Source organism: Aphidius gifuensis, linkage group LG3 (genome assembly GCF_014905175.1).
Source record: "Aphidius gifuensis isolate YNYX2018 linkage group LG3, ASM1490517v1, whole genome shotgun sequence".
Lineage (NCBI taxonomy): Eukaryota > Metazoa > Arthropoda > Insecta > Hymenoptera > Braconidae > Aphidius > Aphidius gifuensis.
In genome coordinates, this window is record NC_057790.1 from 16,404,714 (window position 1) to 16,429,784 (window position 25,071).

The following is a 25,071-nucleotide window of genomic DNA, read 5'->3' on the forward strand; positions in this document are numbered from 1 at the left end:
ATATTCATACCAACTATATCATATTATTATTATTATTTAATACGTGCTTGCTTTTTTAAACTGTCACGAGGCCCCTTACTTTTTTTTTTATTTTTATTATTAACAATTTTGGGTGTGGCTATTCAATTTTGATTAATTCATGCGTAAGAAATATTGTTGTTTTATATTTTACATAAAAAATAAAGTTTTTATTTATTTATTATTAATCCAATTAATAATAATTTAATTGTAGAAATATAATACTTTATTTCAATTCAAAAAAATATATTATTTACATATATTTGTAGCTAAGGAAAAAGGATTGAGTTTTACTACTTTGATTGTAAATAGGTCATGTAGACACCCACGAGACTACTATTTGTTTTTTTAAGCTATTTACATCACAGTTATTCCCCGTGTAATTCTTTTTGTATATTTCAATATATTTGAAAAAATACAAGTATATTTATTGGTGTTATCAAAACTCTTTGTTGTAATTGTATATTTATCATCATCATTATTATTTTTTATTACTTTTAATTTATAAGCTTTGTTTTTTTTTTTTCTAAAAATCATTGGAAATAAATTGTTCAATTTTGCAATGGTATTACTGTGGTATTTAACTTGAAGAAAAAAAATTTTTTTAAACGGAAAAAAAAAAAAATAATATGTAATCGGAGCGCGCGCAGTTGACAGGGCGCGGTCACTGCAGTCGCGCCGGGCCCATGATGCACCCGTTTATTTCTTTAAATCATTCGATTTGTCACGTCTCTCACTTGATCGTAAATATATCACATATGTTCTCTCTAATTTTAGTTATCAAAATATTAATATACGATTGTCAATAATATTTTTAGAGCTCTCTTAAAAGTTGAAAGAAAAAAAGATAAATAAATAATAAATAATTGATTAACATTTTCATTTTGAAATATAAGTTTTTTTTTATTCTTTTTCTACTCAATGCGTTTTGCAATTGAACCTTAAACACAGGTGCGTATGTGTGTATATATAACTGCAACCGATTTGATTAGTATGATGAAATTGACTTGGTATTTTTAAATCGAATTCTACAACAACCCATTCACCGATATTTATTTGGTTAATTCAATGACCAAGATATATATCAATATATATCAGAATAATGCGTATTTTTTAAACAATTATTCCGATTGTTTATACATACTTAAAATAATAATTAATTTAAATATATACTACATTATTTTTTCGTATTTATTTAAATGATAAAAATTAAATTTGATAGAATATAAAATTAGGGAAAAATTACAATAAAACGTTTGTCACTGTGATGATAAATATAGTTAATGTAGTAAACCAGCGACACGTTGAGAATTCCTGCTTTCATCTGTATGCGTATATATTTTATTATTGCAAAATACAACTTTGGTACGTACAGTGGCTCCATGCTGGACATACAACAGCTTGCGTGGTTAAATCAACACTGAAATAAAATAAAAAACATTCTATTTGAGGAAACAGAATGAATAGGTAAAAAAAAAAAACAACTACGTCAGTATATCGTGTCATTAAGTTAAATAGAAAATTTAATTGGTTTTACAAAACGTTTTACAAATCTATAAATGACAATGATAATAACAAACTGTTAATAATTATTTTTTTTATTTTTCAGATTTTCAAGTTGAGCTTTTCTATGCCTTCTACTTGCTGCCAGTTAATAAATAAAACAAATAATATTTAATATATATTTGAGAAAAAAATAGTTGAAATATTATAGGACATCATTTACGTTAACATAAATATATATATTTGGATAAATAACTCAAATGAATAAAATAAATAATAGTATAACTTGAATTGATAAAAGTGAAGGAATAAAAAAAAAAAAGTGATTTATAATTGAATGGTTGTACGTTCTCTTGAATTTAACCGGTCGGACATTGAACGCTACTCGTGCTCGCAACCGTAACGATTTTAAACAACCAGTCGATTGATTCTGACTTTGTGTATAAAGTGAATTTAAAGCCAACACCCAAAAAGCTAAACATGTTCGAATAAATCATCAAATATAAAATAAAAGTTACTAAAGTAAAATAAACATCAAATTATAACAAAAAAAAAACATTCAGTCAGAATCAAGTGCATATACACGTAAGTAGCCGTTGGATAAGGCTAGTGAACACTGAATTACATTGGAACCGCCAATCTGCAATCAAGGTTCATGGTTTTCATGGTGAGTGATTATTTATATTATATCAATTTTAATATTTTCAATAATAAAAAAAAACTAGCTATATTTTATTTTTATAAAAATAAAATATACATTACATAAAAAAATAATACTAACCTTGATCTGGATAAAAAATTTTTAACGTTAACGACACTGTTCCATCAGAGAGCGATAACAGAAAAAAAAAAAAAGAAAATGTATTTATATCCACAGGCAAAGTGCCTCTGGTCATTTGACGATATCATAAAAAAGCGTGTCAGTCGTGACTAATATTTATTTGGAAGTGTTGACGACCTTTCATAACACAATTTAATATGAGTTTTATAATATTAAAAAAAGATTAAAAAAAGTTATTTATTTTAACTATTTATAACTTCAAGTTTTTTTTTTGTTTTTTGACAATAGAAAATAACTGTGTTTTTTAGTTGAAAATCTTAAGTAACAAGTATAATCTATTATTTATTTGAAAAATATATATAATTTGATGATGTTTATAATATCAGTTGTAAATAAATAAAATATATATCATGAAAATCAATTGAGATAGCTGTATTACTTGTTAAATCTGATTAGGAATGGATTGAAACAAGCTTGTCAATGGGATCAAATATGTCATGGTTTTATAAACAAGTTTGCAAGACATAACTTGTTGAAATAAACTATAAGTAATAAATCAGTAAAACGTGTATTAAGTATCGTGTTGTATTATTGATATTAAATAATAAGATCAGTGAAGCTACTGATTTTATTATAAATATTTATATGACAACAAAAGAAAATTTTTATATTGTTGATTTATATAAATAATGCATATTTTAATTAAATATTGATTTACAACTTTTTGCTTTATGTTTACACAGTCAAGTAGTAAAAATTACTGTTATTAGTTTAAATCGATGTGAGAGATAAAGATTTAAAAAAACACATATTTTTTTTTTTTTTTTTTTTTTATCACGCCTGTGAGGTTTCAGTTGGTATATATACATATATTATATGGTATTTTTATGCATGTATCATGTTATCGTAATGTTGAAAACAATTTTCGTTTGGGTTCGAAGCTTGTTTGATAATTGTCATTTTTATAACCTCAGGGTGTGTTAGTTATTGACTCGATCTTAACTTGTTATAATATACCAAAATAATTTTCAGTCTCTTTTCACGACATTTTTATGTCCCATATTCCTCGGAGTATACTTATACAATTTTTTTTTTTGGTAACGTCAATTGAATGGGTCTTGGCCGTTGTTGCGGTTGGATAAGTGCCAATATTATCCACGAATATTGCCAATAAATATCATGTCAGCAATCCACTTACTCGTAAAATCTCAAACCGCATTCATTGCCACTTGACTTCCGTCGGTGTATATAACTATATACAGGGTGCTCTAAAATAAAAATCTAATTGCAGCTAAAATAGAGATCTAATCAACAAATTTTTTCAACAAAAGTTCCTTGATTTGAAAGGGTTTTTAAATATTCAAATTGGTGATGCTGTTTCATCAAATATATTCTGTAAATAAAAATATTTTTGAATTTCAATCAAATCAATTGATTTCATTTATGAATTAATATGATTGTCTCGTCATCAATCAATTTGCTGGTCATATTAATCAAGTCGGCCGATCAACAACGAGGATTGTTTGCTTGGCAATGCAAGTTTTAACGTAATAACTTAACTGTCGAATACAAGAGTCAAGTAATTTCAGTGTATGCCAACAATTAAATAACGTAATATGATGTAAGATATAAATTCAATCAAGTTTTATATTTTAATAAGTATTATTTATCAATTATAATAAATCGGTTGACACAATTAAATCAAGATGAATCGGGATCGATATGCTTAGTGAGATCACACCCAGACGAGTGGCGACCCAGAGGCCAGAGCAAGTAGTGGGTCCAACAGGCCCAGCAGTTGAGATTTTGTTTATGTTTGTTTTCCTAGAAAAAGCTATGGCCTGATGTTGTATTGCCTCATGAAAAACACATGACGCATTTGTAATATTACTCCGCATAGTCAGCCACCTCTGTACCAGTATCGGCTCCTAATCTTATTTTAAATATTTCTTACAATCATTAACAGAAAAAATGATTTCAATATAACATTAGAAGTAATTGTAGAAGTAATAATTCTAGTAATACTAAATGGTCGGTCATTTAATTAATATAATTACTACTTAATCACGTGCTGCCATCCCAAGTAAAACTTATAATATAATATCTAAAAAAAATTAAAATCTATTCAGTTTTACAACATCAATTTATTAATATTGATTTTAGTTGTTTTAATGCATTTCCTATTTTTGGACACCCTGTATATATCTTATACAATGTTGGTATATAAAATTATTCAACACAAATTTAGGCATGTATATGTATACTCACAAAGAAATCACCAAAATAAAAAAACAGTAACATGATCGTTTATTTTATTCGATATTTATTGTTGGCTTTTAAAAGTCATACTAACTCAAGGTTTTTACAATCATAAAATTATCTTATTATTTAAATTTAATATTTTATGATGTTCTTTTTTTTTATTTTTATGATTAATTTTTATTATTTTTTAATCTAATTTTCAATGTGAGTTTTAAATTACATATTTATAAATTGAATTTATAAATTTATTGGATTTTTATTTGTTTTGTGTGTGAAAATATGGATAAAAACAGTAGAGAAACACCGAATCAGGTTGACGATTTCAATGATCCATTTACGAAAGATTAAATTTATATTTGGGTCATCATATATACTCGATAACAGAATTACATCTAATTTTTTTTTATATTAAGAATTTTGAGGCAAAATGAAAATTTATATGTAAAATTTTCTCTCTTTATTTTTGTTTAACATATAAAGTTAAAATTGATTTTAAAATCTCAAAATTTAATTTATGAGCATTGCGTATTATTTTCAATTTTTTTATTTTCAGAAAGTTGAAAAACTTTCACATAAAATATGTTCAATCAATGGGGAATACACCTCTGTAAAAATTCTTAGATTTAATAGAAATGAAAAAATTTTTATTTTCTATATTTTCAAAATTGAAATTATTTTATATTATTGAGTATAACGATATCTTGATGTTTATTTAATAATTTTCATATAAAATGTCATCTTCATTAGTCGTTTCCGTTTATATATTTTTTTTGTTGCGTTTTATTTTCATTGTTGTTGTGTTGAGTGTAAAATGTCGATCATTTTGTCGTATTAATAACACTATTCATATATTGTTAATATATAATTAATTAAAACTATTTTTCTGCCAGCAATTATATACCATCATAATTACTATTATCTGATCAAATAACTACATGCGGGTGTTATGTGTCTCAAACAAATCCAATGAATAATGAAAATAAATACATGTATTTTTTAAGAGAAGAATAGGATCGAATCATAAGGCTCCGGTCAACTGCTTGCTCATTTAATCAAATAATATTTAAATGTTTATTTAGTTTTTTTTATCGTATTTTATATTTAGAAATCATTGTCAATTTTATTTGCCAGTGTAAGTTTTACTTTCAATGCGATAAATAAAAATGACATGCTTTAAATCCTAATATTGATTTAAAATAGAAATATTGGAGTTGAATAAATAAAAAAATAATAATTTTTAGTTTATTGAGTTATTAGAAAAACTGTATGAATTCATTACAGTAATTTAAAATTTAGAAGACTAGTACATCATCAAAATAATAAATGCTCCGAATTTAGTAGACTTATATTATCTACCCAAATAGATAGTTTGCGATTGACTCCAATTTTTCAAAAGTCTTTTGTATAGTACAAACGAAGCCTTTCAGTACTGCAAGACAAAAAAGAAACGTTCTTTATAAAATAATCAAAATTCATAAATAAAAAAATTGTACATATACGTTGCATGCGATTATCTATTGAAATACAAGGAAATATTGTAAAATTACCTCAAGGTCAACAATGCCTTTCCGGTTAACTGCACGGGAAAGACAAAGAACTGATAATAAAAAAAAAAAAATACAATTGGCTAAAAAAAAAAATCGAGTTCGTTGTTGTATAAGCTGATGGACTGGCTGGGATTTTAACTTATAGAAAAAAAAAAAAAAGACGATGATCATGATTGCAGCAGGATGCTTGGTTGAATCCCACCTCCTGCTTGCTCCTTCACTCGTTCCAGTGTTTTATCCACCTCCACCAACTAACCTACCTAACTCACGCGAGACACCGCCGCCGCCGCCACACGCCACGCCCGCCATTCACCTTCAACTTGGTTCAGGACAGACGCGTTCACGTGGATATGTGGGAAAACCCGTTCAAACATATATATATATACACACACACGCACAATCATATGTACTCGACTCCAATAAACTTGAGCAAATTTTGTTTTATTATGAAAATATTTAAAATAATTATTAAACCTATTTGAAAGGAAAAAAAAAAATGAGGAAATTATCTCAAATGAAATAATGAGAAAAATAAAAAATTAATTTTACTCGAAGGTCACTTGTTTTTATGCCAAGTCATGCTGTCGAAATGATAATATTTTGATGATTATTATATGGTGACAGACAATTTGTAAAAACAGTTGAAGAAACTTGCTGTTGACCGATTGTGAAAAAAAAAATTGCTGTCATCATAGTTTTTTTTTTTTACTCTCTTATATATTTATTTATTTGTTTTTTTTTTTTTTTATTCTTGACTACGCTGAGTTGAGTTTAAAGTGCATCAGACACCCGATATGATATGTGTGGTATGCATTTATATATATGTATGCTAAACGTATTATACGTGGGCTATATAACCATGTGACATATCGTGCGACATACAAGAAAGGCGTGCCTCTGTCGTTCAACTGCGCAGTTTATGTTCCACGCGTTGTAATCGTGTGCAACGAAAACATTATGTATTTGCTATATTTGTCTAACATTGCAACTGGTATATACATATACATATATCGCAGATGTTTTGTTAATATTTTTTTTGGCTCAAGATTTCTGGAGACTTAAAACGTTTAAGAATTTAAAATTGCTCAGTTTATACTGTTACAATTAAATTACTCTAGTTTGATGTAAATGAATAGTTATGTTTGCAGAATCTAATTATCAAAGAGTATTTTTTGTTTTGTATTTTGATGAAAAAATTATCGAGAAACCTGGTAGACTTTTGCGGCAAGTTTGGCTTATAACATCAGTGGAGATGCTTGTAAGAGCCTACTGGTTAATATGTTTTTTAGGTCAGGGGTTTATGACGTCATCATTTTTTCTTTCTTTCAATATCATTCAACAGCTCATTTTTTCTTGCTTGTACACTGAACCTTGATAGCTCAAAGTTGAGTCTAGCTTGACACAGTCATTTTATGTAGCCATAACACAAACTTTGAGAACCCAGGCTTGTGTCAAGTTTGTGCCAATGTGTTTCATCAAGCTTAGCACAGGATTCAAAATACCAAATTTGTGTCAAGCCTATTTTTTGAGTCATAGCACAATCTTTAGTAATTTTCCGAGTGGAAATTTGTTTAGGCTAGCCTGAACACTGATCAGTTTCGGATCAGGATATGTAAGGCTGTCAGGTATCTCTTTCACATCCTGATCAGGAAATTGTAAAGCTGTTCTTCTTCAAGTATCTCTGTCATTATCCAACCAGGATCAGGATTGCCTTATCACTTCTTTGATAAAGTTAGCCTGATTCAATCTGGATCAGGACTTGATCAAGGTAACAGTATCAAAAAATGTATTAATTTGATACTTTTATCTTGATCAAGCCCTGATCAGAGAGCCCGGATCCGGATCAGGAATTGATCAAGATAAAACCATCGAATTAATTCATCTTTTGTATATTTTTACCTCCATCAAGTCCTGTTCTGGAATTTCACATCCAGTGTCAATCTTGTGTTTATTAATTTCACTAGGCTTGATGCAAGATTTTGACATGTGGGATCATTTCCTGTTTTTATTTTTTGAATAGTATTCTATGCTTGTAAAAGACTTTTTATTTATACTTATGTATGGTCAATATGATAGCGTCGTCACGTTTGCATTGAAAAGTCCGAGTTCAAATCCCTTTAAGGTCTCTATGGTGACCCTATTACCAAATGATATAATTTAATTCGGTCTTAGCTGGACTATTGAAAATTTATAATTTCCAATCGTACCGCGAACCACAGACTCCAACAAACCTTACCAGGTATTATTTGTAAATCCGTTGAGTAAAAAAAAAGACGGTTAATTTCAAATTATTGATTATCTGGTTGACAATCATTTATTTAATAATTTTTTTTTTGGCCAATTCCAATATTGAAAGATACAATTTTAGTTTTATCTATACAAAAATTTAAGTATTTTTTTTATATTATTATTATTTTGTTTTGAGAGGAGAGAAAGTTGAATTTTCTGAGCAATATAGGATGTTGTGAATCTTGTATTATACGTTCGATTAAGATTTACACTGCTGCAGATCATCGTAATGAAGAGAGCATGGAGCGTGTCGACAACGACGACAGGGGTCCCCTTATTTCCGGCAAACCATATCCGGCACACAGCACTACATCTATATATGTGTATATGTATCTCACTATATAAACTAGCAGACCGTATACACATCTTATATACTTTGCCACGCATGTATATAACGACGTTAAATACATGTTTTTAGTCAGTTTTCTTTAGTGAATTTCTTGAATAAATATGCGAAACTTGCCAAACGTTATTCATTATAATTAAAAAGTAATACCTGGTCTTCAAAACTTTGTATTACTTTGTATAAATAGAAGTATTTTTCAAAAAAATCACAGATATTATATCATAACATGACACATCTTCAAACTCATGCAGGAATCATCTATTTTGCGCACTCATTTAACAATTGAGAAGTATTTTTTATTCAAGAAAAATATCCTCCTGACAATTCGATATACAGATGCGTTATAACAAAATATTTTCCTGTTATAATAAACACTATAATTGAAAGTATGTACTAACTACTAATGCATATATAATATTATAACCAAATTTATTATTCTCCATTTTTATACCTTTAAACTTTCGAAGAACAAGAAAAAGAATCGTGACCTTTAAACTCGATTTTAGAAATATCAATTCAAAGGAGGGGCATCATCATCTTCATCATCATCATCACCAACATCATTGTAATCGTGTGTGGTGAAAGGCGTGAAAATAATGAGATGATGGAAGATAGGCTGAAATAAAAAGGGGACAAACTTTTTTTTTTTATTTTTTTTTTTATGAGAATAATAAAATAATAACATTCACTTTACCTCAAGGCAGGATTTATAATCAATCAAATTTTTATTTCATTTTTCAATTCAATTTTTTTTTCAAATGTTAAAATTTATAATTCATGAAATGAAATAATTTCAAAAAAAGTACACGGTGATCAATACTATGATTAATTTGTTGATGAAAAATTTTTGCTTTTAATTTTTATATGTCTAATCTAAAATCATAAAAATATAATCAAATTTATGTGTGAAAAATGAAAAGAAAAAAAATCTATATATACGTAATATTTAAATCAACATTATTGATGCCAAGTTGAAAAACTTGTTTGTAAAACTGATAATTTAAGATTTAATAAAATATGCAAAAAATATAGATATTATATACATTTTCAAATCATAAGTCCCACACATTTGAAAATCCAGTATAGATTTAACGCTGTCATTAGAGAGAAAGAGAGTATTATTTTAACAATTTTATTGGTATATATTAAAAATGAAAAAACATAAATAAACATATTACTACGATGTAATTTTTTAAAAGTGGATTATATTTAAAATTTATGATTATTTTTAATGAGAAATTAATTTTTACATTTATTTAATGACAGCAAATAAAAGAATTACGACGATGGGAATTTTATATAAAAAAATATAAACGATCGATTGATTATAACGCCAGTTTTTTAGTTTTTTTTTTCTAAATGTATATTTGGTTATAAATGCACATGTTGTATGTGTACTTGTTGGAGCAACATAGCAACATAACATAACGCCCCAATAAGGACTTAGTCAATATAAATATATATAAAAAATAATAGTTTAACGTGTTTAGTTTGTACCTTCAAATGTTTATTTATGTATTTATTTTTTAACTATTCTCGTTGACTCAATGATTGTTTCTGCGTGATTACCTCAAGCCACTGTGCTTGGCTGTATATGAAGAAAAAAAAAAAACAACATAAAATAATTAAATCCCTCTGGCATTAATTAACATTCGTCACGTGTTTGATGTGCACCCATACTGTCTTTCTTCATATAGCATATATGTATGTGATTGCGGTCTCCGGGTGTTTGACCTTATTGACGATCGATGTTAATGGATATCACCATTTGACATTCGTTACATTATATATATATAAAAGCGCGGGACTCGAGAAAGGCGCGTAAAAGCAACCGATACCAATCGGTAATGTGATATCGCTCAACTGCAAAATCATATAAGATATATACTTAATTGCTATTTCATTGCGACTACTGATCAAGTCACTAGCTACGACATGGCTATTTTTTTTTTTTTTTCAATCTTTGTTAATTCCTTTCATTTTTCATATATACAAGTCACATAATATATATATTAATAGATGCGCCAATGAACTTTTTTATTTCTCATCTAAGGAATCATAAAAATAATTTATCCTGAGATAAATTTTTTTACTGCATGCTAACAGAATATAAAATCCCAAGAAGCATAGGAAAGTCGTATAATAAGTCATGAAATTTAGGACTTGGTATAAAAATTTTTAGTTTGAGTGACAAAAAAATTAGTTCATGATCATGATGAGTAACGAAAAAGGTATATAGAAAAACTAAAAAGCATAAAACTCTTTTTGATTTATTCATTTCAATTAAATTCTGAAGAAACCATGAGAAATTTTAATAATTTTTCCTGAATATTGGAAATGAAACATAGTTATTACAAAGATGGTTACAATAATTTCAATATTTAAAGTGAGTCATTGTTTTGTACACAAAATGGTGGCATATTCAACATTAAACTTTGTAATTGAAATTGCGGAAGTTGTTCTTATGTATATAGGGACTGATAATAAAGTGGATAAATTGTTTCGTTCCATATTCTCATCTTTTCTCACACAACTTAATGAATTTGCGTAGTGTTGATTGTGTTTAAATTTATTTGCAATTATATTTTTTTATATTGTGAGTAAAGAGAAATAATTATATGAAAATTTTCATTCATATTAATATTGAATAATTAGTATTAAGAAATATGGAATCTGAAGTTTTTTGTAACAAAGTAACAAAGTAAATTAATTTTTTATTGGTACGTTGTCAATATTTGGAAACTTTCAATTTAAACTTTTTAATGGATTAAAAGTTTCATTATTGAATGAAAAAAAAAACATGTTAATAGCTGTTAGCTTTGTGTGAATAAATTATTAAAAATCAAGTGGTTTGACTGTGTGTCAAGTGCAGAACGTTAGTACTTAATTGCAATAGTGTCGATGATAAATTAAATGGTTAAAAAAAATTTTTTTTTGAGCTCCCAGATACGAAAAGGGTGTTTATGCCTTTACACTTTTATCGAAAGACTTAAGTGGTATAAACATTATACCAGTAAGAGGTTTTCATTAATTTTTATTACCTTGTGAAGTTGTTTCTTATGCGTATATATACTAACTTTGCCCTATCAGTCTTGGAGACTTTATTCGTTTTATTTTTCCACATCATTCTATCTTTTTTTCTTTAAAATTACTATCAATGTAAATGTATTTGTTGGTGTAGTATTTATTTATTTATTTTCGTCTGTGTGTGTGTGAGTGTCGTGGTCCAATTATGGATACCACAAGGGTCGGTATAAATAACAACGTGATCGATAATCTCCTTTTTCCATAATTCCCTCGGGGGTCATCCTCTTCAATTAAATCAAAACTACTTTAGATTAATTCTTAAATACAAGCCGATAGATTCCAGGAATTTTTCTACCTTAATCATGATTCAACTAATGTGTTCGTCATAGAACAAAAAATTTTTATTTTTTTGTTAAAAAAATTACTTGACATTATTATGTAATTTATTTTACAATCAATCTATTTAATTCAAGTCATTTATTTATTATTTTTTTTTTTGTTAATAATTGATTATTTTTCGACTATTTGATTTAATTTTTTTTACCGAGGCTTGTGTTATACCTGGAAACACAAGCATGACACGAGGTTGGTATTTTTAGCCTTGTGTTAAGCTTGAAAAAAACAATCGATACAAGCTTGTGTCAAGGTAGACACAACCCTAGACAACCCAAGGCTTGGTGCGCAAGCATGGTAGAGTTGTTCAAGCTTGGGAAATTCTACTTAAATTGTGGACTTTAAATAACAAAAATTATATTGTAAATTAATATTTATTATATCGAATTGAAATAAAAAATATAGACAGAAAAATTTTACTAAATTTAAATTAAGTATTTTCTCAAAAAAAGTAAAATATTTCTGCATTTAATTTAATAACTTTTTTTCTTCAGTCATGGAAATATTTTTTTCTCAGTGCACTTAACTACACGCTTTCTAATTTGGTATGAATATTACAATAATCAAGGCTCATTACAAGCGCTTGTCAAAATGGATTGTTGTAATTTACATGTTCATCTCATGGATATTAATTTATCGATTTCTGAGACGACACGAAAACTTTTTATATAATTGTGTGTGTGTGTGTGTAAGCACGTGTGTGTACACGAATGTTGATTCTCGGTAGATATCAGTTACTTGTTACTGCACTTGCTACTTAACTCGTGTGTAAAAACCATTCATGCTTATTACGTGTTTTGCATGTATTTATAAGCTTTTGACCACCAACCACGTTATTTTTATTATAACTTTGGCTGATTTTTAAGTGAATTTTTTTTATTTTTCTGAAATCGTTTGACGGAAAATAAAATTATATTTATAAGGCGTTGGAAAGTAATATGTACGTATGCCTGTGAAAACGATTAACATTTCATACAAGTGCGTTCATTTAAATTTAATTTCAGTTTTTATTTCACAATATTTTCAACGTTATTGAAAAAAAATTGGTTATTTATTGATCGCATCATGAAATCGATGAAAGTTTCATCTTATTATTATTTATTTCAGAGGAAAAATTAAATGTTTAAGCCATAATATTCTTGCTAAAAAAAATGATAACTGTCGCGTATCAAAGTATTTAGTTTTTATATATGTGTATGAAGGGTATTCACGCCAAAACAGACAGTCAAAACCTTTGATTTTGTGTTATTCATAGTTTTTTTTTTTTTTGCTTCCGCTTGTTACGAAAAAATTCCACGACTTTTTAATATTTATTGCAACTCCCGACCTTTTGAAAAGAAAATAAATTAAAATCGCATCATGGTGAAAATATTTTGGACTCGATTAAATGTCACTTTTATTTATTCATTTATTTCGATATACATAGAGATACTGAGTTTAAATACTTGCTAATTATTATGCGTGAAATAAAAGCCTACTGTTTTACTAGCTGAATTATGGTACTACCTGTGAGTCATATGATAGAAATCTGATATACAGATCTAGACTAAAAGTATAAATTCAATAACTATTACTGTCTCTTGTCGAACGATCTCAGATCCAGAAATAAATGGATATTTGAGTAAGAGTTATAGAAAAAAGTAATGCAATTACTAATTACTTAAAAATGAATATCAAAAAAAGTTTTAAAACAGGTCCTTCGACATTACGACTCAAGCAACTCCGACTTGTCGACTCACGACATTTTGACCGTTGATATCTTGACTCAAGACATTTCGACTCTTTTTTTTTTTTGTTTCAAATTGGTTTTTCTTTTGTAAATAATTATGGAAAACTGTAAATTTAGTTCTAAATTCAGTGACCAGGCACACATGCGAAGGTATATGATTGTTAGAAAATAATGGGCCAGGGTCGTAATGTCGTGAATCAAAATATCACGAGTCGAAATGCTTGGATCGAGATGACAAAGTCGAAATGACGTGGGTCGTAATGTCACGTAATCTGATAACATAAAACAAAAACGTGTAAATGTGTCAAGAATCGCGTGGTTCTCGTTGGGGCGTTGCCAGCTTCTGTTCACATGAGTTTTGTTTTGCTTTTATTTCTTTAAACAATGAAATGTGTTTTTTTATCGAACCAAAAGCACTAATTAAACGGAATTTGATGTCCAACCAATCTAGAGACGTTTCTAACCGCTAGATAGCGACACGAGTGTTTAGCACCTGCGCACTTATCCAAAACTCGTTTTTCGTTCAACCTAACCTCTTCTTGACTTAGTAAAACTATACAATAGCGCAAAAACTAGACAGGAAACGCAAATTCTGGCCGAATGGTCTCAGTTTAATAAAAGTTTTCTTAAATTCTTTAAGCAGAATAAAATTATCATCATTTATTAATAAATAATTGAAAGAATTTGATACATTATTCAACCCCTCCGACTTTGAAGTAAAACTATTATGAAAAATTTAAATATATATTTTAAAAATTGAAAAAAATAAAATACATGAATATTGTTTTTATCAGAGTGTGAATTTGAAAGTAACAATATAGATTTTTTTTTCGTTTTTTTTATTTATTTCTATATGGGGCGTGGTAAACTTTTTTTTTTGCGTCACGATAAAATTTTGCACGAAGAGAAAAAAAAGATAATTACAGTGTGAGATATTAAGGCCGCCGACCAAATCGATCAGATGGGCGTCAAAAATTTTTCGTGAAGAGGATATAAAGCATCCAAAAACAATTTAAAACAGAGTACACATCCAAAAATATTGTATATATATGTAGAGAGTTATTGTGCCACTACTGATAATGTAAATTTGTGTCTTTTATCCTTTAAAAAATGATAATAATTTTATTGATTCATAGTATATACATAAATACATATAAAAAATAAGAGAAAAATAATATCTATAGGTCTATAATTTTCGAAAAAAATAAATTAACTAAATCTATAAATTCAAAAGAAAAAAAAATGAAAAAAAAAATGATAAAATGATGAGGTTGTGTATATGCATAAAAAAATATGGTGTGTTGTTGGTATTTGTCGTGGTTTCACGTGCCAATGGGGGGTCGTTCTGTAAGGTGGGACATGAAGTTGTGGTACATTAGCTCCCCAGTTTATATTTACGACTTGTGACTCGGTCCACAAGAAGCAATGAACTGTGCATTAGCAAGAAGGCAATATGCAAGCTCTACTGTATACCACAACAGCCGTATTTATTTAAGTATGTGTGTACACAGAGTGCTTTCTATTGTCCGAAAATTAGCGTGATAAATTGTAGGACGATTGGTATGTGTGTATGGCTCGTTGATATCATACAATTTCCAACAAGCCATATATTTATTGAGGCATATATGCGTGTAAAAAATAAACCAATAAAACTCGTGAATTTTTTATTTTTCTTTATTCTGTTTTATTGTTTAAAAATATATAAGTATACAATACATGTAAACAGGTGCATGTATATTCTTAAAGAACAGGGCACGCGAATCTTTTGCATTATATACATTTAAATAAAGAATGATATAAAAAATGAAAAAATTCATGACGCGATGAAAAAGATTAAATTATTATAATTGTCTCGTTAAATCCCGTTTTTTTTTTAATGTCAAATCGTTAACTTTAGTTGCCAAAAAATAAAACGTATATACACATGTGGAAAATTATACTTGTTATATATTTTAGGATGACAAGTTTTGATCATTAAATTTATTATTTGACTTTTGATCAATTGCTTATAATTTTTTATATACATTTTATTTTTTTTAAATTTTTTATGCCTCACAAGTCGAATTGTAAATATTACTTAAATTCAAGTTGATTTAAATGCCGTATAAAATTTTTTAAATTTTTCATAAATTTATATAAATAATAATGATAATAATTATTAATATTGAGTTGAAAAAGTTTACGTGTTTTGGTAAAATATATATGTTAAATAAAAATAAAATATTTTATTATCTGATTGGAGAAACATATGCATGGAATGTTGAGTAAGTGAAAAAGCATACTGCCGGCTTGACTTCATTAACGTTCCAACAATTTTTAAGATAAGACAAAACTTAACAAGTCGTTTTGCTACAATTTACTTTGAAAAATTTAGACATATACTTTTTGGAGATTACGCTGTTAAATTGTATAACTCTAAGAATGTATTTAACTAGAATTACCATTTTTAATCCACGTAAAATACCATTTGATTATTCTAAAAATTTAAGGAGTCACCATAAAAGTTGTGTCATAAAATCAACAAAGAAATTTACAAATAAAATGGAAAAAAATATTAAACAACAACTGCTTGTTAAAATCGTGAGTAATAATTTTTATTTAACGTGACATTGGAATTTTTGAAACATTATCAAATTAGCCATAGGTGTATTAACCTCCTAACACATTTCCTCATCGGATAATTATTAAAACACACTCTTTGCACAATACCGCGCATCTTTATGATTCTTTTATTCTCACCTCGATTTTAGCTGACATTTATTTATATTCCCTTATAAGTACACTTTGTTCCAACTGAAAATTCCCATCAGACTTTTACATTCTACAAATTGCTTCTTGAACAACCCGTTTTTTGTTTTTTCTTTTTTTGTCTTTTGTTTCCACAAAGTACGTTCTTACTTGATTCTAGAAAGCATTATTCAAAAAAACATTTGTACTAGAATATATACTGTATTGATTCTTAACTTTCATGACTGTGGTTTCAAGGGCGACATAACAGGATAAGATCTCGTATGCTTGATATTTTGATAGATAAGATAGAAGAATAATAGATTAAATTTTTTAAACTTTTAAAACTTTATATATCATTAGTTTAAATTTTCTTAACTGTGACTGGTCGCAATAAAAAACAATTGATTTAATATTAAGAATTACATTGGTTATTGGCATTCAAAAAGATTGACTTAAGTTAAAATTTCGAAATGAAAATCATTTCGATAAATCATTGAAATAAAACGTATACTAAAAAACAGTATCTCGATTATTGACTGTCATGAGACGGTAGTTTGCATAGACAAGGACATTCTTGTTGATACTCAACGCTACATGGTAATATGAAATTATTTGCATCTATCCAAGGATATATTCAACCCAGTAATTGCAATATATATAGTTTTTTTTTTTTTTCATATTTTCTTAACCATGAATAAATAATAGAAAAAAAATATTGACTTACTAAAATCAAGATTGACAATGATTTGCATTGAGACTTTTGCTATCCAATTACGAAAAATTAATTCTTTATTTTTTATCAGATACTTGATACTTACTTGTATATTACTTTTTCCCTTCTACAGAGACATACATATAGTATCGAGAGATATTAGTATCCTATGTGGAGGTATACTATATATTTGACAAAATATATATTTATTTACACATTTAATATTTTATGTATTTTTAAAAACATATAATTAAATGAATTAACAGCTAGATTTCAATTGATCCTTGTGTCTTTCTATCGTTAGTTTGTTGTATTTTTATTGGCGACTACTGTTCAAGCTACAAACATGACATTTATTCATATAAAGTAAACAATAGAAGTCGACGACGACACTGAACATATCATCGGCTTGTAAACAATCCTTTTTCATCCCTTGTTGTCACAACCCTCTTACGAAATACCAGCTGAATATATAGTAATAAATTACAGATGTATTAAATTCACTTATGTTCGAAATGTAAAATTTCCTGCATAATTCAACAGCTAAAAATATGTAAAGAAAACAAAATACGAAAAAGACAATCACAATGGTCCACCACAGTTTCTTCTTTGCCTGTTGAATTTATTGAAAAATATATTCAAAAAAAAAATTTTAACAAGTGCCATTCGATTGAATTAAATAAATAATGAGTGAATAAATAATCATTTTTTTTATTCGGGAGAATTATCATAGATTTATGGTTTACAACAGTTTACAACCATGGATTACATCTGTACCGGAAAACAACAGATTATTATTGTACAATATGAGCAACTGCATTGTCCTAGGTAACTGCAGTGTCGCGTCGACACCTCATACTGTTTTGAATTACAAATGCATGAATTATGTATTTGTGTATTAGGCTTTTTTGTTAGATGATATTTTCAAATTGTCATCAGCTTTATTCTCTTTCTAGCCACTTCAATGTATACCGTATGATTATATTTTTAAAATATTAGTGAAAAGATGATAAAATGAGATTTTAATATCTCTTCAGACTCAAAGCGTTTACATTCTATTCATTCAGTTTAAAACAAAAATTTTAATCTATACACATTGGGTTCGTAGTAAAAGTTCTATGTATATTGAGTAATTTCTTTTACTTTTTGTTTGAATCTCAATTAAAGTTTTTAGCAAAACTTCAAACTTACTATACTTTCTATTTATTTATTATTTCATGTTCATGAAATTTCTGACAGTTTTATCATTTACAAAAATCGTTCGCACAAATTTATTATATACTGTTGAAAATCTGTTGTTTCAATTCAATTATTTCTGTTTACTAATTCTATCTCTTTCTTACGGTCACTAACCCTAAAACTGCCTCAAGGTGGCACTCGTGGCCCTGTTCCGCTACATTGAAGAAACATGCATGACTTTGCTACCCTAACCTCTACTCGTATATATGGGACAACTTTCAACAGATATTTTAAGTTGAAAAAAGTTAAATTTCAAGGTTGAAAATGTTGTCTTCTTTTTTTTTTCATTATTTCCACATTAGGCAGAGATTTTAACTTTGATTCCTATAATTATCAGAGCTCGTTGTTTTGCGTAGAAATTATTGGTTATTCACAAGTATCAATGTTGTTTTTTATATTTGTTTAATTATTTTTTCAAGGTTATCTTGGCATGAGTAGAAAGAAAAGTTGAAAAATACATTTATGAATTTTTATGTAGTTTTAATACGATGATGATGGGTACATAATGTGTCAGAAAGTTGTCGACTAAACATGCACAGTAGCTGTACTCGGTACTTTATATGTACATACATACTTTATACATATATATGTATTTATAAATACATACATATATATAAATGAAGGTATGTTAATGTGCCGCCAGACATGAAAGTTGAAGCAACAGACTGGTAGCGTCTTGTAAGGTGATTAGAGATGAATCTCACGGATTTTACGACAGTACAAAAAGATATTAATTTCATTTTTTCTATTCATTAAAACCCTTCATTGCAAACCACACATGTTGTCCATTGTAATAAATTTTTGTTTTAAAACAATTTATATTTATATATATATTGTTATTTAATTTATTTTTCTTTTATTTCAATGAAAAAAAAAGAATTATTAGTCGCATTTTTAAAGATTAAAATTTTATTTGATCATTTGAAAAATATTGGTTAATCATGGTGGTCATGAAGATAATGATATTGATGATAATAATAGTGTGAAAATTTCCAAAACAGATTCAAACACTCGATGATAACGTGCCTGATCCGAAAAAAAAAACACGGTTTTACAAAGATAGTTTGCACTTGAACTGTTTGTTATGATAAACAGTTTATTACTGTTATATTATTATCAAAACAAAATATATACATATAGTATCATAATCATTGCATGAAATTGTATATCCAACAAGAAAATTTTTTTTCATTAGTATTTATGTTCAAGCAAGTGGAAGAAAATGCTTAGTTCGTTACTTCACTTGCTGTTAACTTTTTATTTTTCTATTAACGATGCTACCATCTTTAAAGATAGTAAATAATTAAGTTAAATAACACGCGACTTATTTTCGGTGGATATAAAATACAGTGCTGTTGATCTTAGTCAGTTTTCGAGTCAATGGTATAACATTTGGGTTTTGTTAAGTTGTTACAATCTGTTATTTGAAATTGTTATTCTTTAGGATAATTTACATTGAGGCAGTAAAAACATTTCAAGATATATTATTTGTTATTCAAAAAATTTCAATTGTATATATGAATTCATATTGTGAAATTGAAATTGTTATAGTCCTGATAAAGTCATTAATGATGACGAAATGTTGCCCATTAAAAAAGTAATTTTATAATTTATACTTTTGTTCACATACCCGCAAAAGGAATTCGTTTTATCATTTTGAAATGGACATAATTTCAAGTTATAATAATTTTTTGTTGAATTTTTTTAATAATGGCAAAAGAATGATCTGTGAAGGTAAATCTGCGAATCATTCGTGGCTGTGCAAGGACAAACTAAATCGGTGTAAAAGTACATAATGACTTTCTGACGTGTCAACAGTGAATGACCGTGTCTATGTGAGTGTGTGTTTTTTTTATTATTTATTTTTATTTGTATTATTATTATACTATATTGTGTGAACTCTTGTGATACTTGTATGTGTCTCTCTGGTTCCCTCAACTTTGTCTGACCCTCACGGTTTGACCCCTGACAGATCCACCCATTAATCTCTTCTTTTTATTTTTTCCAAATTTTATACGCCATAATATAATGAAGATTGTAGATTTCATTTCATATAAACTATGTATAAATCCTCACAATTTTTAGACATGAAAAAAAAAAAAAAATAATATATATTTATTGTTATGTTGATATCTTGATAACAAACATGTTACCTAACTAATTGAAATTTTTTAAATCTACTGTATGATGTTTAACCTGTGCAATTAATTCACAGGACATTCAAATGAATTAAAAAATGATATTGTCGAATTAAATATGATAATTAACCTAGAAACATTTTGGGTATATAAGTATTTTTATTTTTCGCTACGCTCATCTGTATACATTGAAAGAAAAAAAAAAGATCAAACCGCGAAACTATTAAGCCTAGACTCGTATCAGATCAAGATGAGTACAGCCGAGGACAGAAATGTAGCCAAGGGCTGAGAGAAAGCCACATTTTTTTCTTAGCTACATTGTTTCTCAGCCACATTTATCTCCGTTAGTATATATAATGGTTGAAACTGCAACCGCAGCTACTAACAGTTATTACTAATTTTGAATAAAATTTTCATTTATTTTTCCGCAAAGCTGAGTCAAAATAGGGCATCGTAATAACTCATGCCAAAGATCTAGCTCTTTTAGCCCTTTTTTTGAAAATAAAATAGGTATACTGTTCCTGCAGGTAGAAAAATTCGACCCGACCTCATTCCGACTCATTGTTCGACTTAACCTGTATAAGCATATATTACTTCAAATAATACAATAATAGCTACAGTTAGTCAAGTCACTATAGTGGCATATTTAATTTTTCCTTTATCATTATAATATAATTATAAGAGTATACAGTCGGAGTGTACTCTTATACAGTCGGTTCTCAAAAAAATCTATTAATTTTGTAAATACTACCCTGGTAAAAATTTGTGAGCACCGCCTGCCTTTACAGGTTATGTCGGGCAACAAGTCGGACTGACTGAATTTTTCTACCATGCGTAACAAATATTCTGACAGTTTAAAACATAATATTTCGTTATTCTTATGATGAATTAAAAACTGTATTTTATAAATACATAATTATTTCTTAGGGAAATTATAAAAAACTTGTATTACCTGATTTTTATTGATTCGAAGCGACAGTTTATAACAATAAGGCGTGTTAACTTTTATTTTTTTATAGAGTATATATAAAATTGTTTTTAATTATTGTTTAAAAGAAAAACATGAAACAAAGAAGTTAAAAAAACATCAGACAAGACGACACATCTTTTCTTATATTTTTTTTTTTTTAACAAAAGTATCAGAAACGTATAATATATATAAAGGAATATAGTTATCGTATTTGGTAGTAGAAACTTGATCAACATTGTGGTAAATAAAAATTCAACGCGTTCACTATATGAGTTTCTTCTCGCATCGTAAGTCCAAGAGAGGCGGTACATCAATCGGGGCCGCAGGTTTACCTCTGCAACACAACTACATTTATATATAGGGTCACCGCGATGACTGGAATCGCTATAGGCGATTTCTTATTACAGTGCGCCGTAGTGGCGGCAACCGATCTCTTCTTTTCCATCTTCTTTTTGTTTTAATTTATTTTATTTTTTTAAATTCTTTTTTGTCGTTTCCCACCCTCGTGGTGATGGTGGTAGTGGTAGCATCAACAGTGAGTTAAACTTTGCAAGCTCACCGACCAAGATTTATATACACACAAGTTCTTGCAACAAAATCTGACTACGACTGCGTTTGACTCATCAGCATCCAGTAATTGTGTGATTATACTTTTTTAAAAAAAACTAACAAAGCGTAACTATTATCTTATTTTTTTTCTTTTATCAGAAGCATGAGCTCATCAGGCATTCTCATTGTCTTTTAATTTCTTTCTTTTAAATTCTTCTATTTAATCAAAGGAATAATAAAAGGTATATTAATCTTTACCATCATGGTGATTTTTATTTATTTATATAATTTTACGTTTTACATGTGTATGATATTTCTGAGTGACCATTTGCCTTTCAGCATAATCTTGACTTTCTTGCCGGTATATGCAAACACACTCATGTGCAATACACATACATGATCTTAGATTACAACGCGGTCTAACTTGAAGCATCATATTCTTTTTTTTTATTTATTTATTTTTCCTTCAGCTATACTATACTACGTGATAGCAACGCAAGTGCATATGTATACACATATGCGTGTGTTGTATATATGTAAGAGGTATAGGTTTCTCCTATCGTGTAGATTATACATGTATATGGAAAAACAAAGTTGAAACGACGACGACGACTCTCCCAGTCATCTCGCTAAACTCGACGCTATAAATCGAGAGGGACGTTGGGTCAAAAGCGTAGAAGATACTGATGCAAAAGATAGTCTCCACTTACAATGTTCATACATACATATAAACATACACACATACATATAATATACATAACTATATACAATAACTTTTGGTTGATTTTGTGTATATATGTGAAACGATTGCAGTTTTTTTTTTTTAATTTTAGAAAATCTTGAATATAAAATTATATACTGTGAAAAATTTAACCTATGTTTGGATAAAAATTTTTAAAATTAAAATGAATTATACTTAGTTTCTAGAATTGAAGAATAAATTACTACTTATCAAGATAAAAAAAGATGAGTTATGTCAAGGCTAATTAGATGAATTTTTTCTTTGATATAAGAAATTTTTATTTATGAATTTGATAGCACTGTTTAAATTTTTTTCCAGTTTAAATATATATTGATTTGTCTCTTCTTTTTATATACATATACATATAATGATAAAGAAATGTTGAGTCAATATGTAATCCAATATTTAACCAAGAACACGTGCCAGCAGCCTCGCGTAACATGATTTAGTCGATTGCAGTGCTTGCGGGTACACGAGTTATAATTCATAACGCCGGTAACTGGTGTCTTGGCGCCGCTTCATATCATACACACCTACATACATACATATATGTATAACACGTTCCGGTTTGATTATTCTGTATGTATATTATAGACACATAATAGATATGTAGTCTGTATATACACGATATCGCTTATAAGTGTTAATAGTAATAAACACACTTTTGCATCTATTTATGGAGATGACAGAAAGAGAAAAATAAATAGAAATAATAAAGAGAGTAGAAAACTTTTTTTAAAAAAATAGCAAATTAAAACTTTCACTGGATAAAACGATATACCTATAGTATACTTGTAATGCTCATGTGCGTAGAAAAAAAAAATAGTATGTTATGCAAGAAATTGATTGGTATAAATATATGTTATTGAGGTAATGTGATGTGTATACTGCCTTATTGCGGGAGCCATCAAGAATTATATATATATTATTACTTTGATGGACTCTCTGTATACAGATATATCTCACTCTTTTCCTCTTTCTAATATATATACCACCCGCAGTAATATCAAGGAAAGAAAACTAATTGCACAAACAACTGTGAATAAAAAAAAATAATATACGATACGCATTTTTTTCCTTGAAACTTTGAAAATTATACTTATCTTCTTTTTCATTGAAAAACATGTTTATACGTTGTTTTTTTATGTTTTTTTATTATATTGCATACTACAATTAGTATAACAGGTGTAGTGTATATATATATACACTTTATTAATGAAAATTCCATGTACCGGTAAGTCAGAGCAACGTTCGACACTCGACTAAGCTGCAAATCATTTTCATAGTCATGTTTTTATGATCGAAAAATAATAATTTATCGTTAAACCCAGTTGCTTCTTGTTTAAAAGAATTCAGTAAAAGCGTTTGGTTATTATTCATTAGAAACTAGCCATATAAGTTTCAAATAATGTTTTTACGAAAATTCATAAGCCATATTAAATATTGGATAAATGAAAAAATTAATTCTCAGTGTGGGAAAATTTATTATTTATAAAAATTATTGTTAGTATCAATAATATATTTTATTACCATTTTGAATTACAAAGAAATTTTGTCTGTGGATTATAAAAGGCTGCAGGTCAATACATCAACCAGACTTAAAATATAAAATCATTTTTCAAACAAACCATCAGACCAGTCGAATATTTATAAGTTGTTTTATTAATCACCATGTGGGTTAATTGGTGGTGATGCGATAGACCGACTTGTTGATACATATACTATCCACTTCATTTAAAATAATAAAATACATTGACTTGCCAATCAAGCGAATTTTTAAATGTTCAAAATGATTTGATTCATCAATTCGATGAATTTTATCTGAGATCGTTTTAAAAGCTATGTGATGTTAGATATTGTTAAACGACCCGAAAGAAAGTACTGTATAATAAAGATTAATATTTAAGAAAATATAAAATGTCGATTATTTATTAAATTTATTAAGATTAAAAGTTATTTTTTTTTTGCAGGAGGAGAGCGAGCTCTCGAGCAAGCGGTGGGCGAGTGCACCCCGCCGCCCCGGCAGCCCCTGTCATTTAGGGCCACCATCATCTGAAGAGGTTAGTTTTATTTTAAATTATCTTATATATTATAAT

At 27.9% G+C, this 25,071-nt stretch overlaps 1 protein-coding gene across 1 annotated transcript in view; it reads left to right on the forward strand.

The window, feature by feature from the left end:
• Window positions 1-1,627: 1,627 nt before the first annotated feature.
• Window positions 1,628-25,071, forward strand: part of LOC122852150 (Kruppel-like factor 2) — a 106,372-nt gene continuing 82,928 nt past the window's right edge. The window contains exons 1-2 of the mRNA XM_044151769.1: window positions 1,628-2,188; window positions 24,946-25,035. Coding sequence (XP_044007704.1) covers window positions 2,177-2,188; window positions 24,946-25,035 — 102 coding nt within the window. The 5' untranslated portion in view covers window positions 1,628-2,176. The remainder of the gene's footprint in view (window positions 2,189-24,945; window positions 25,036-25,071) is intronic.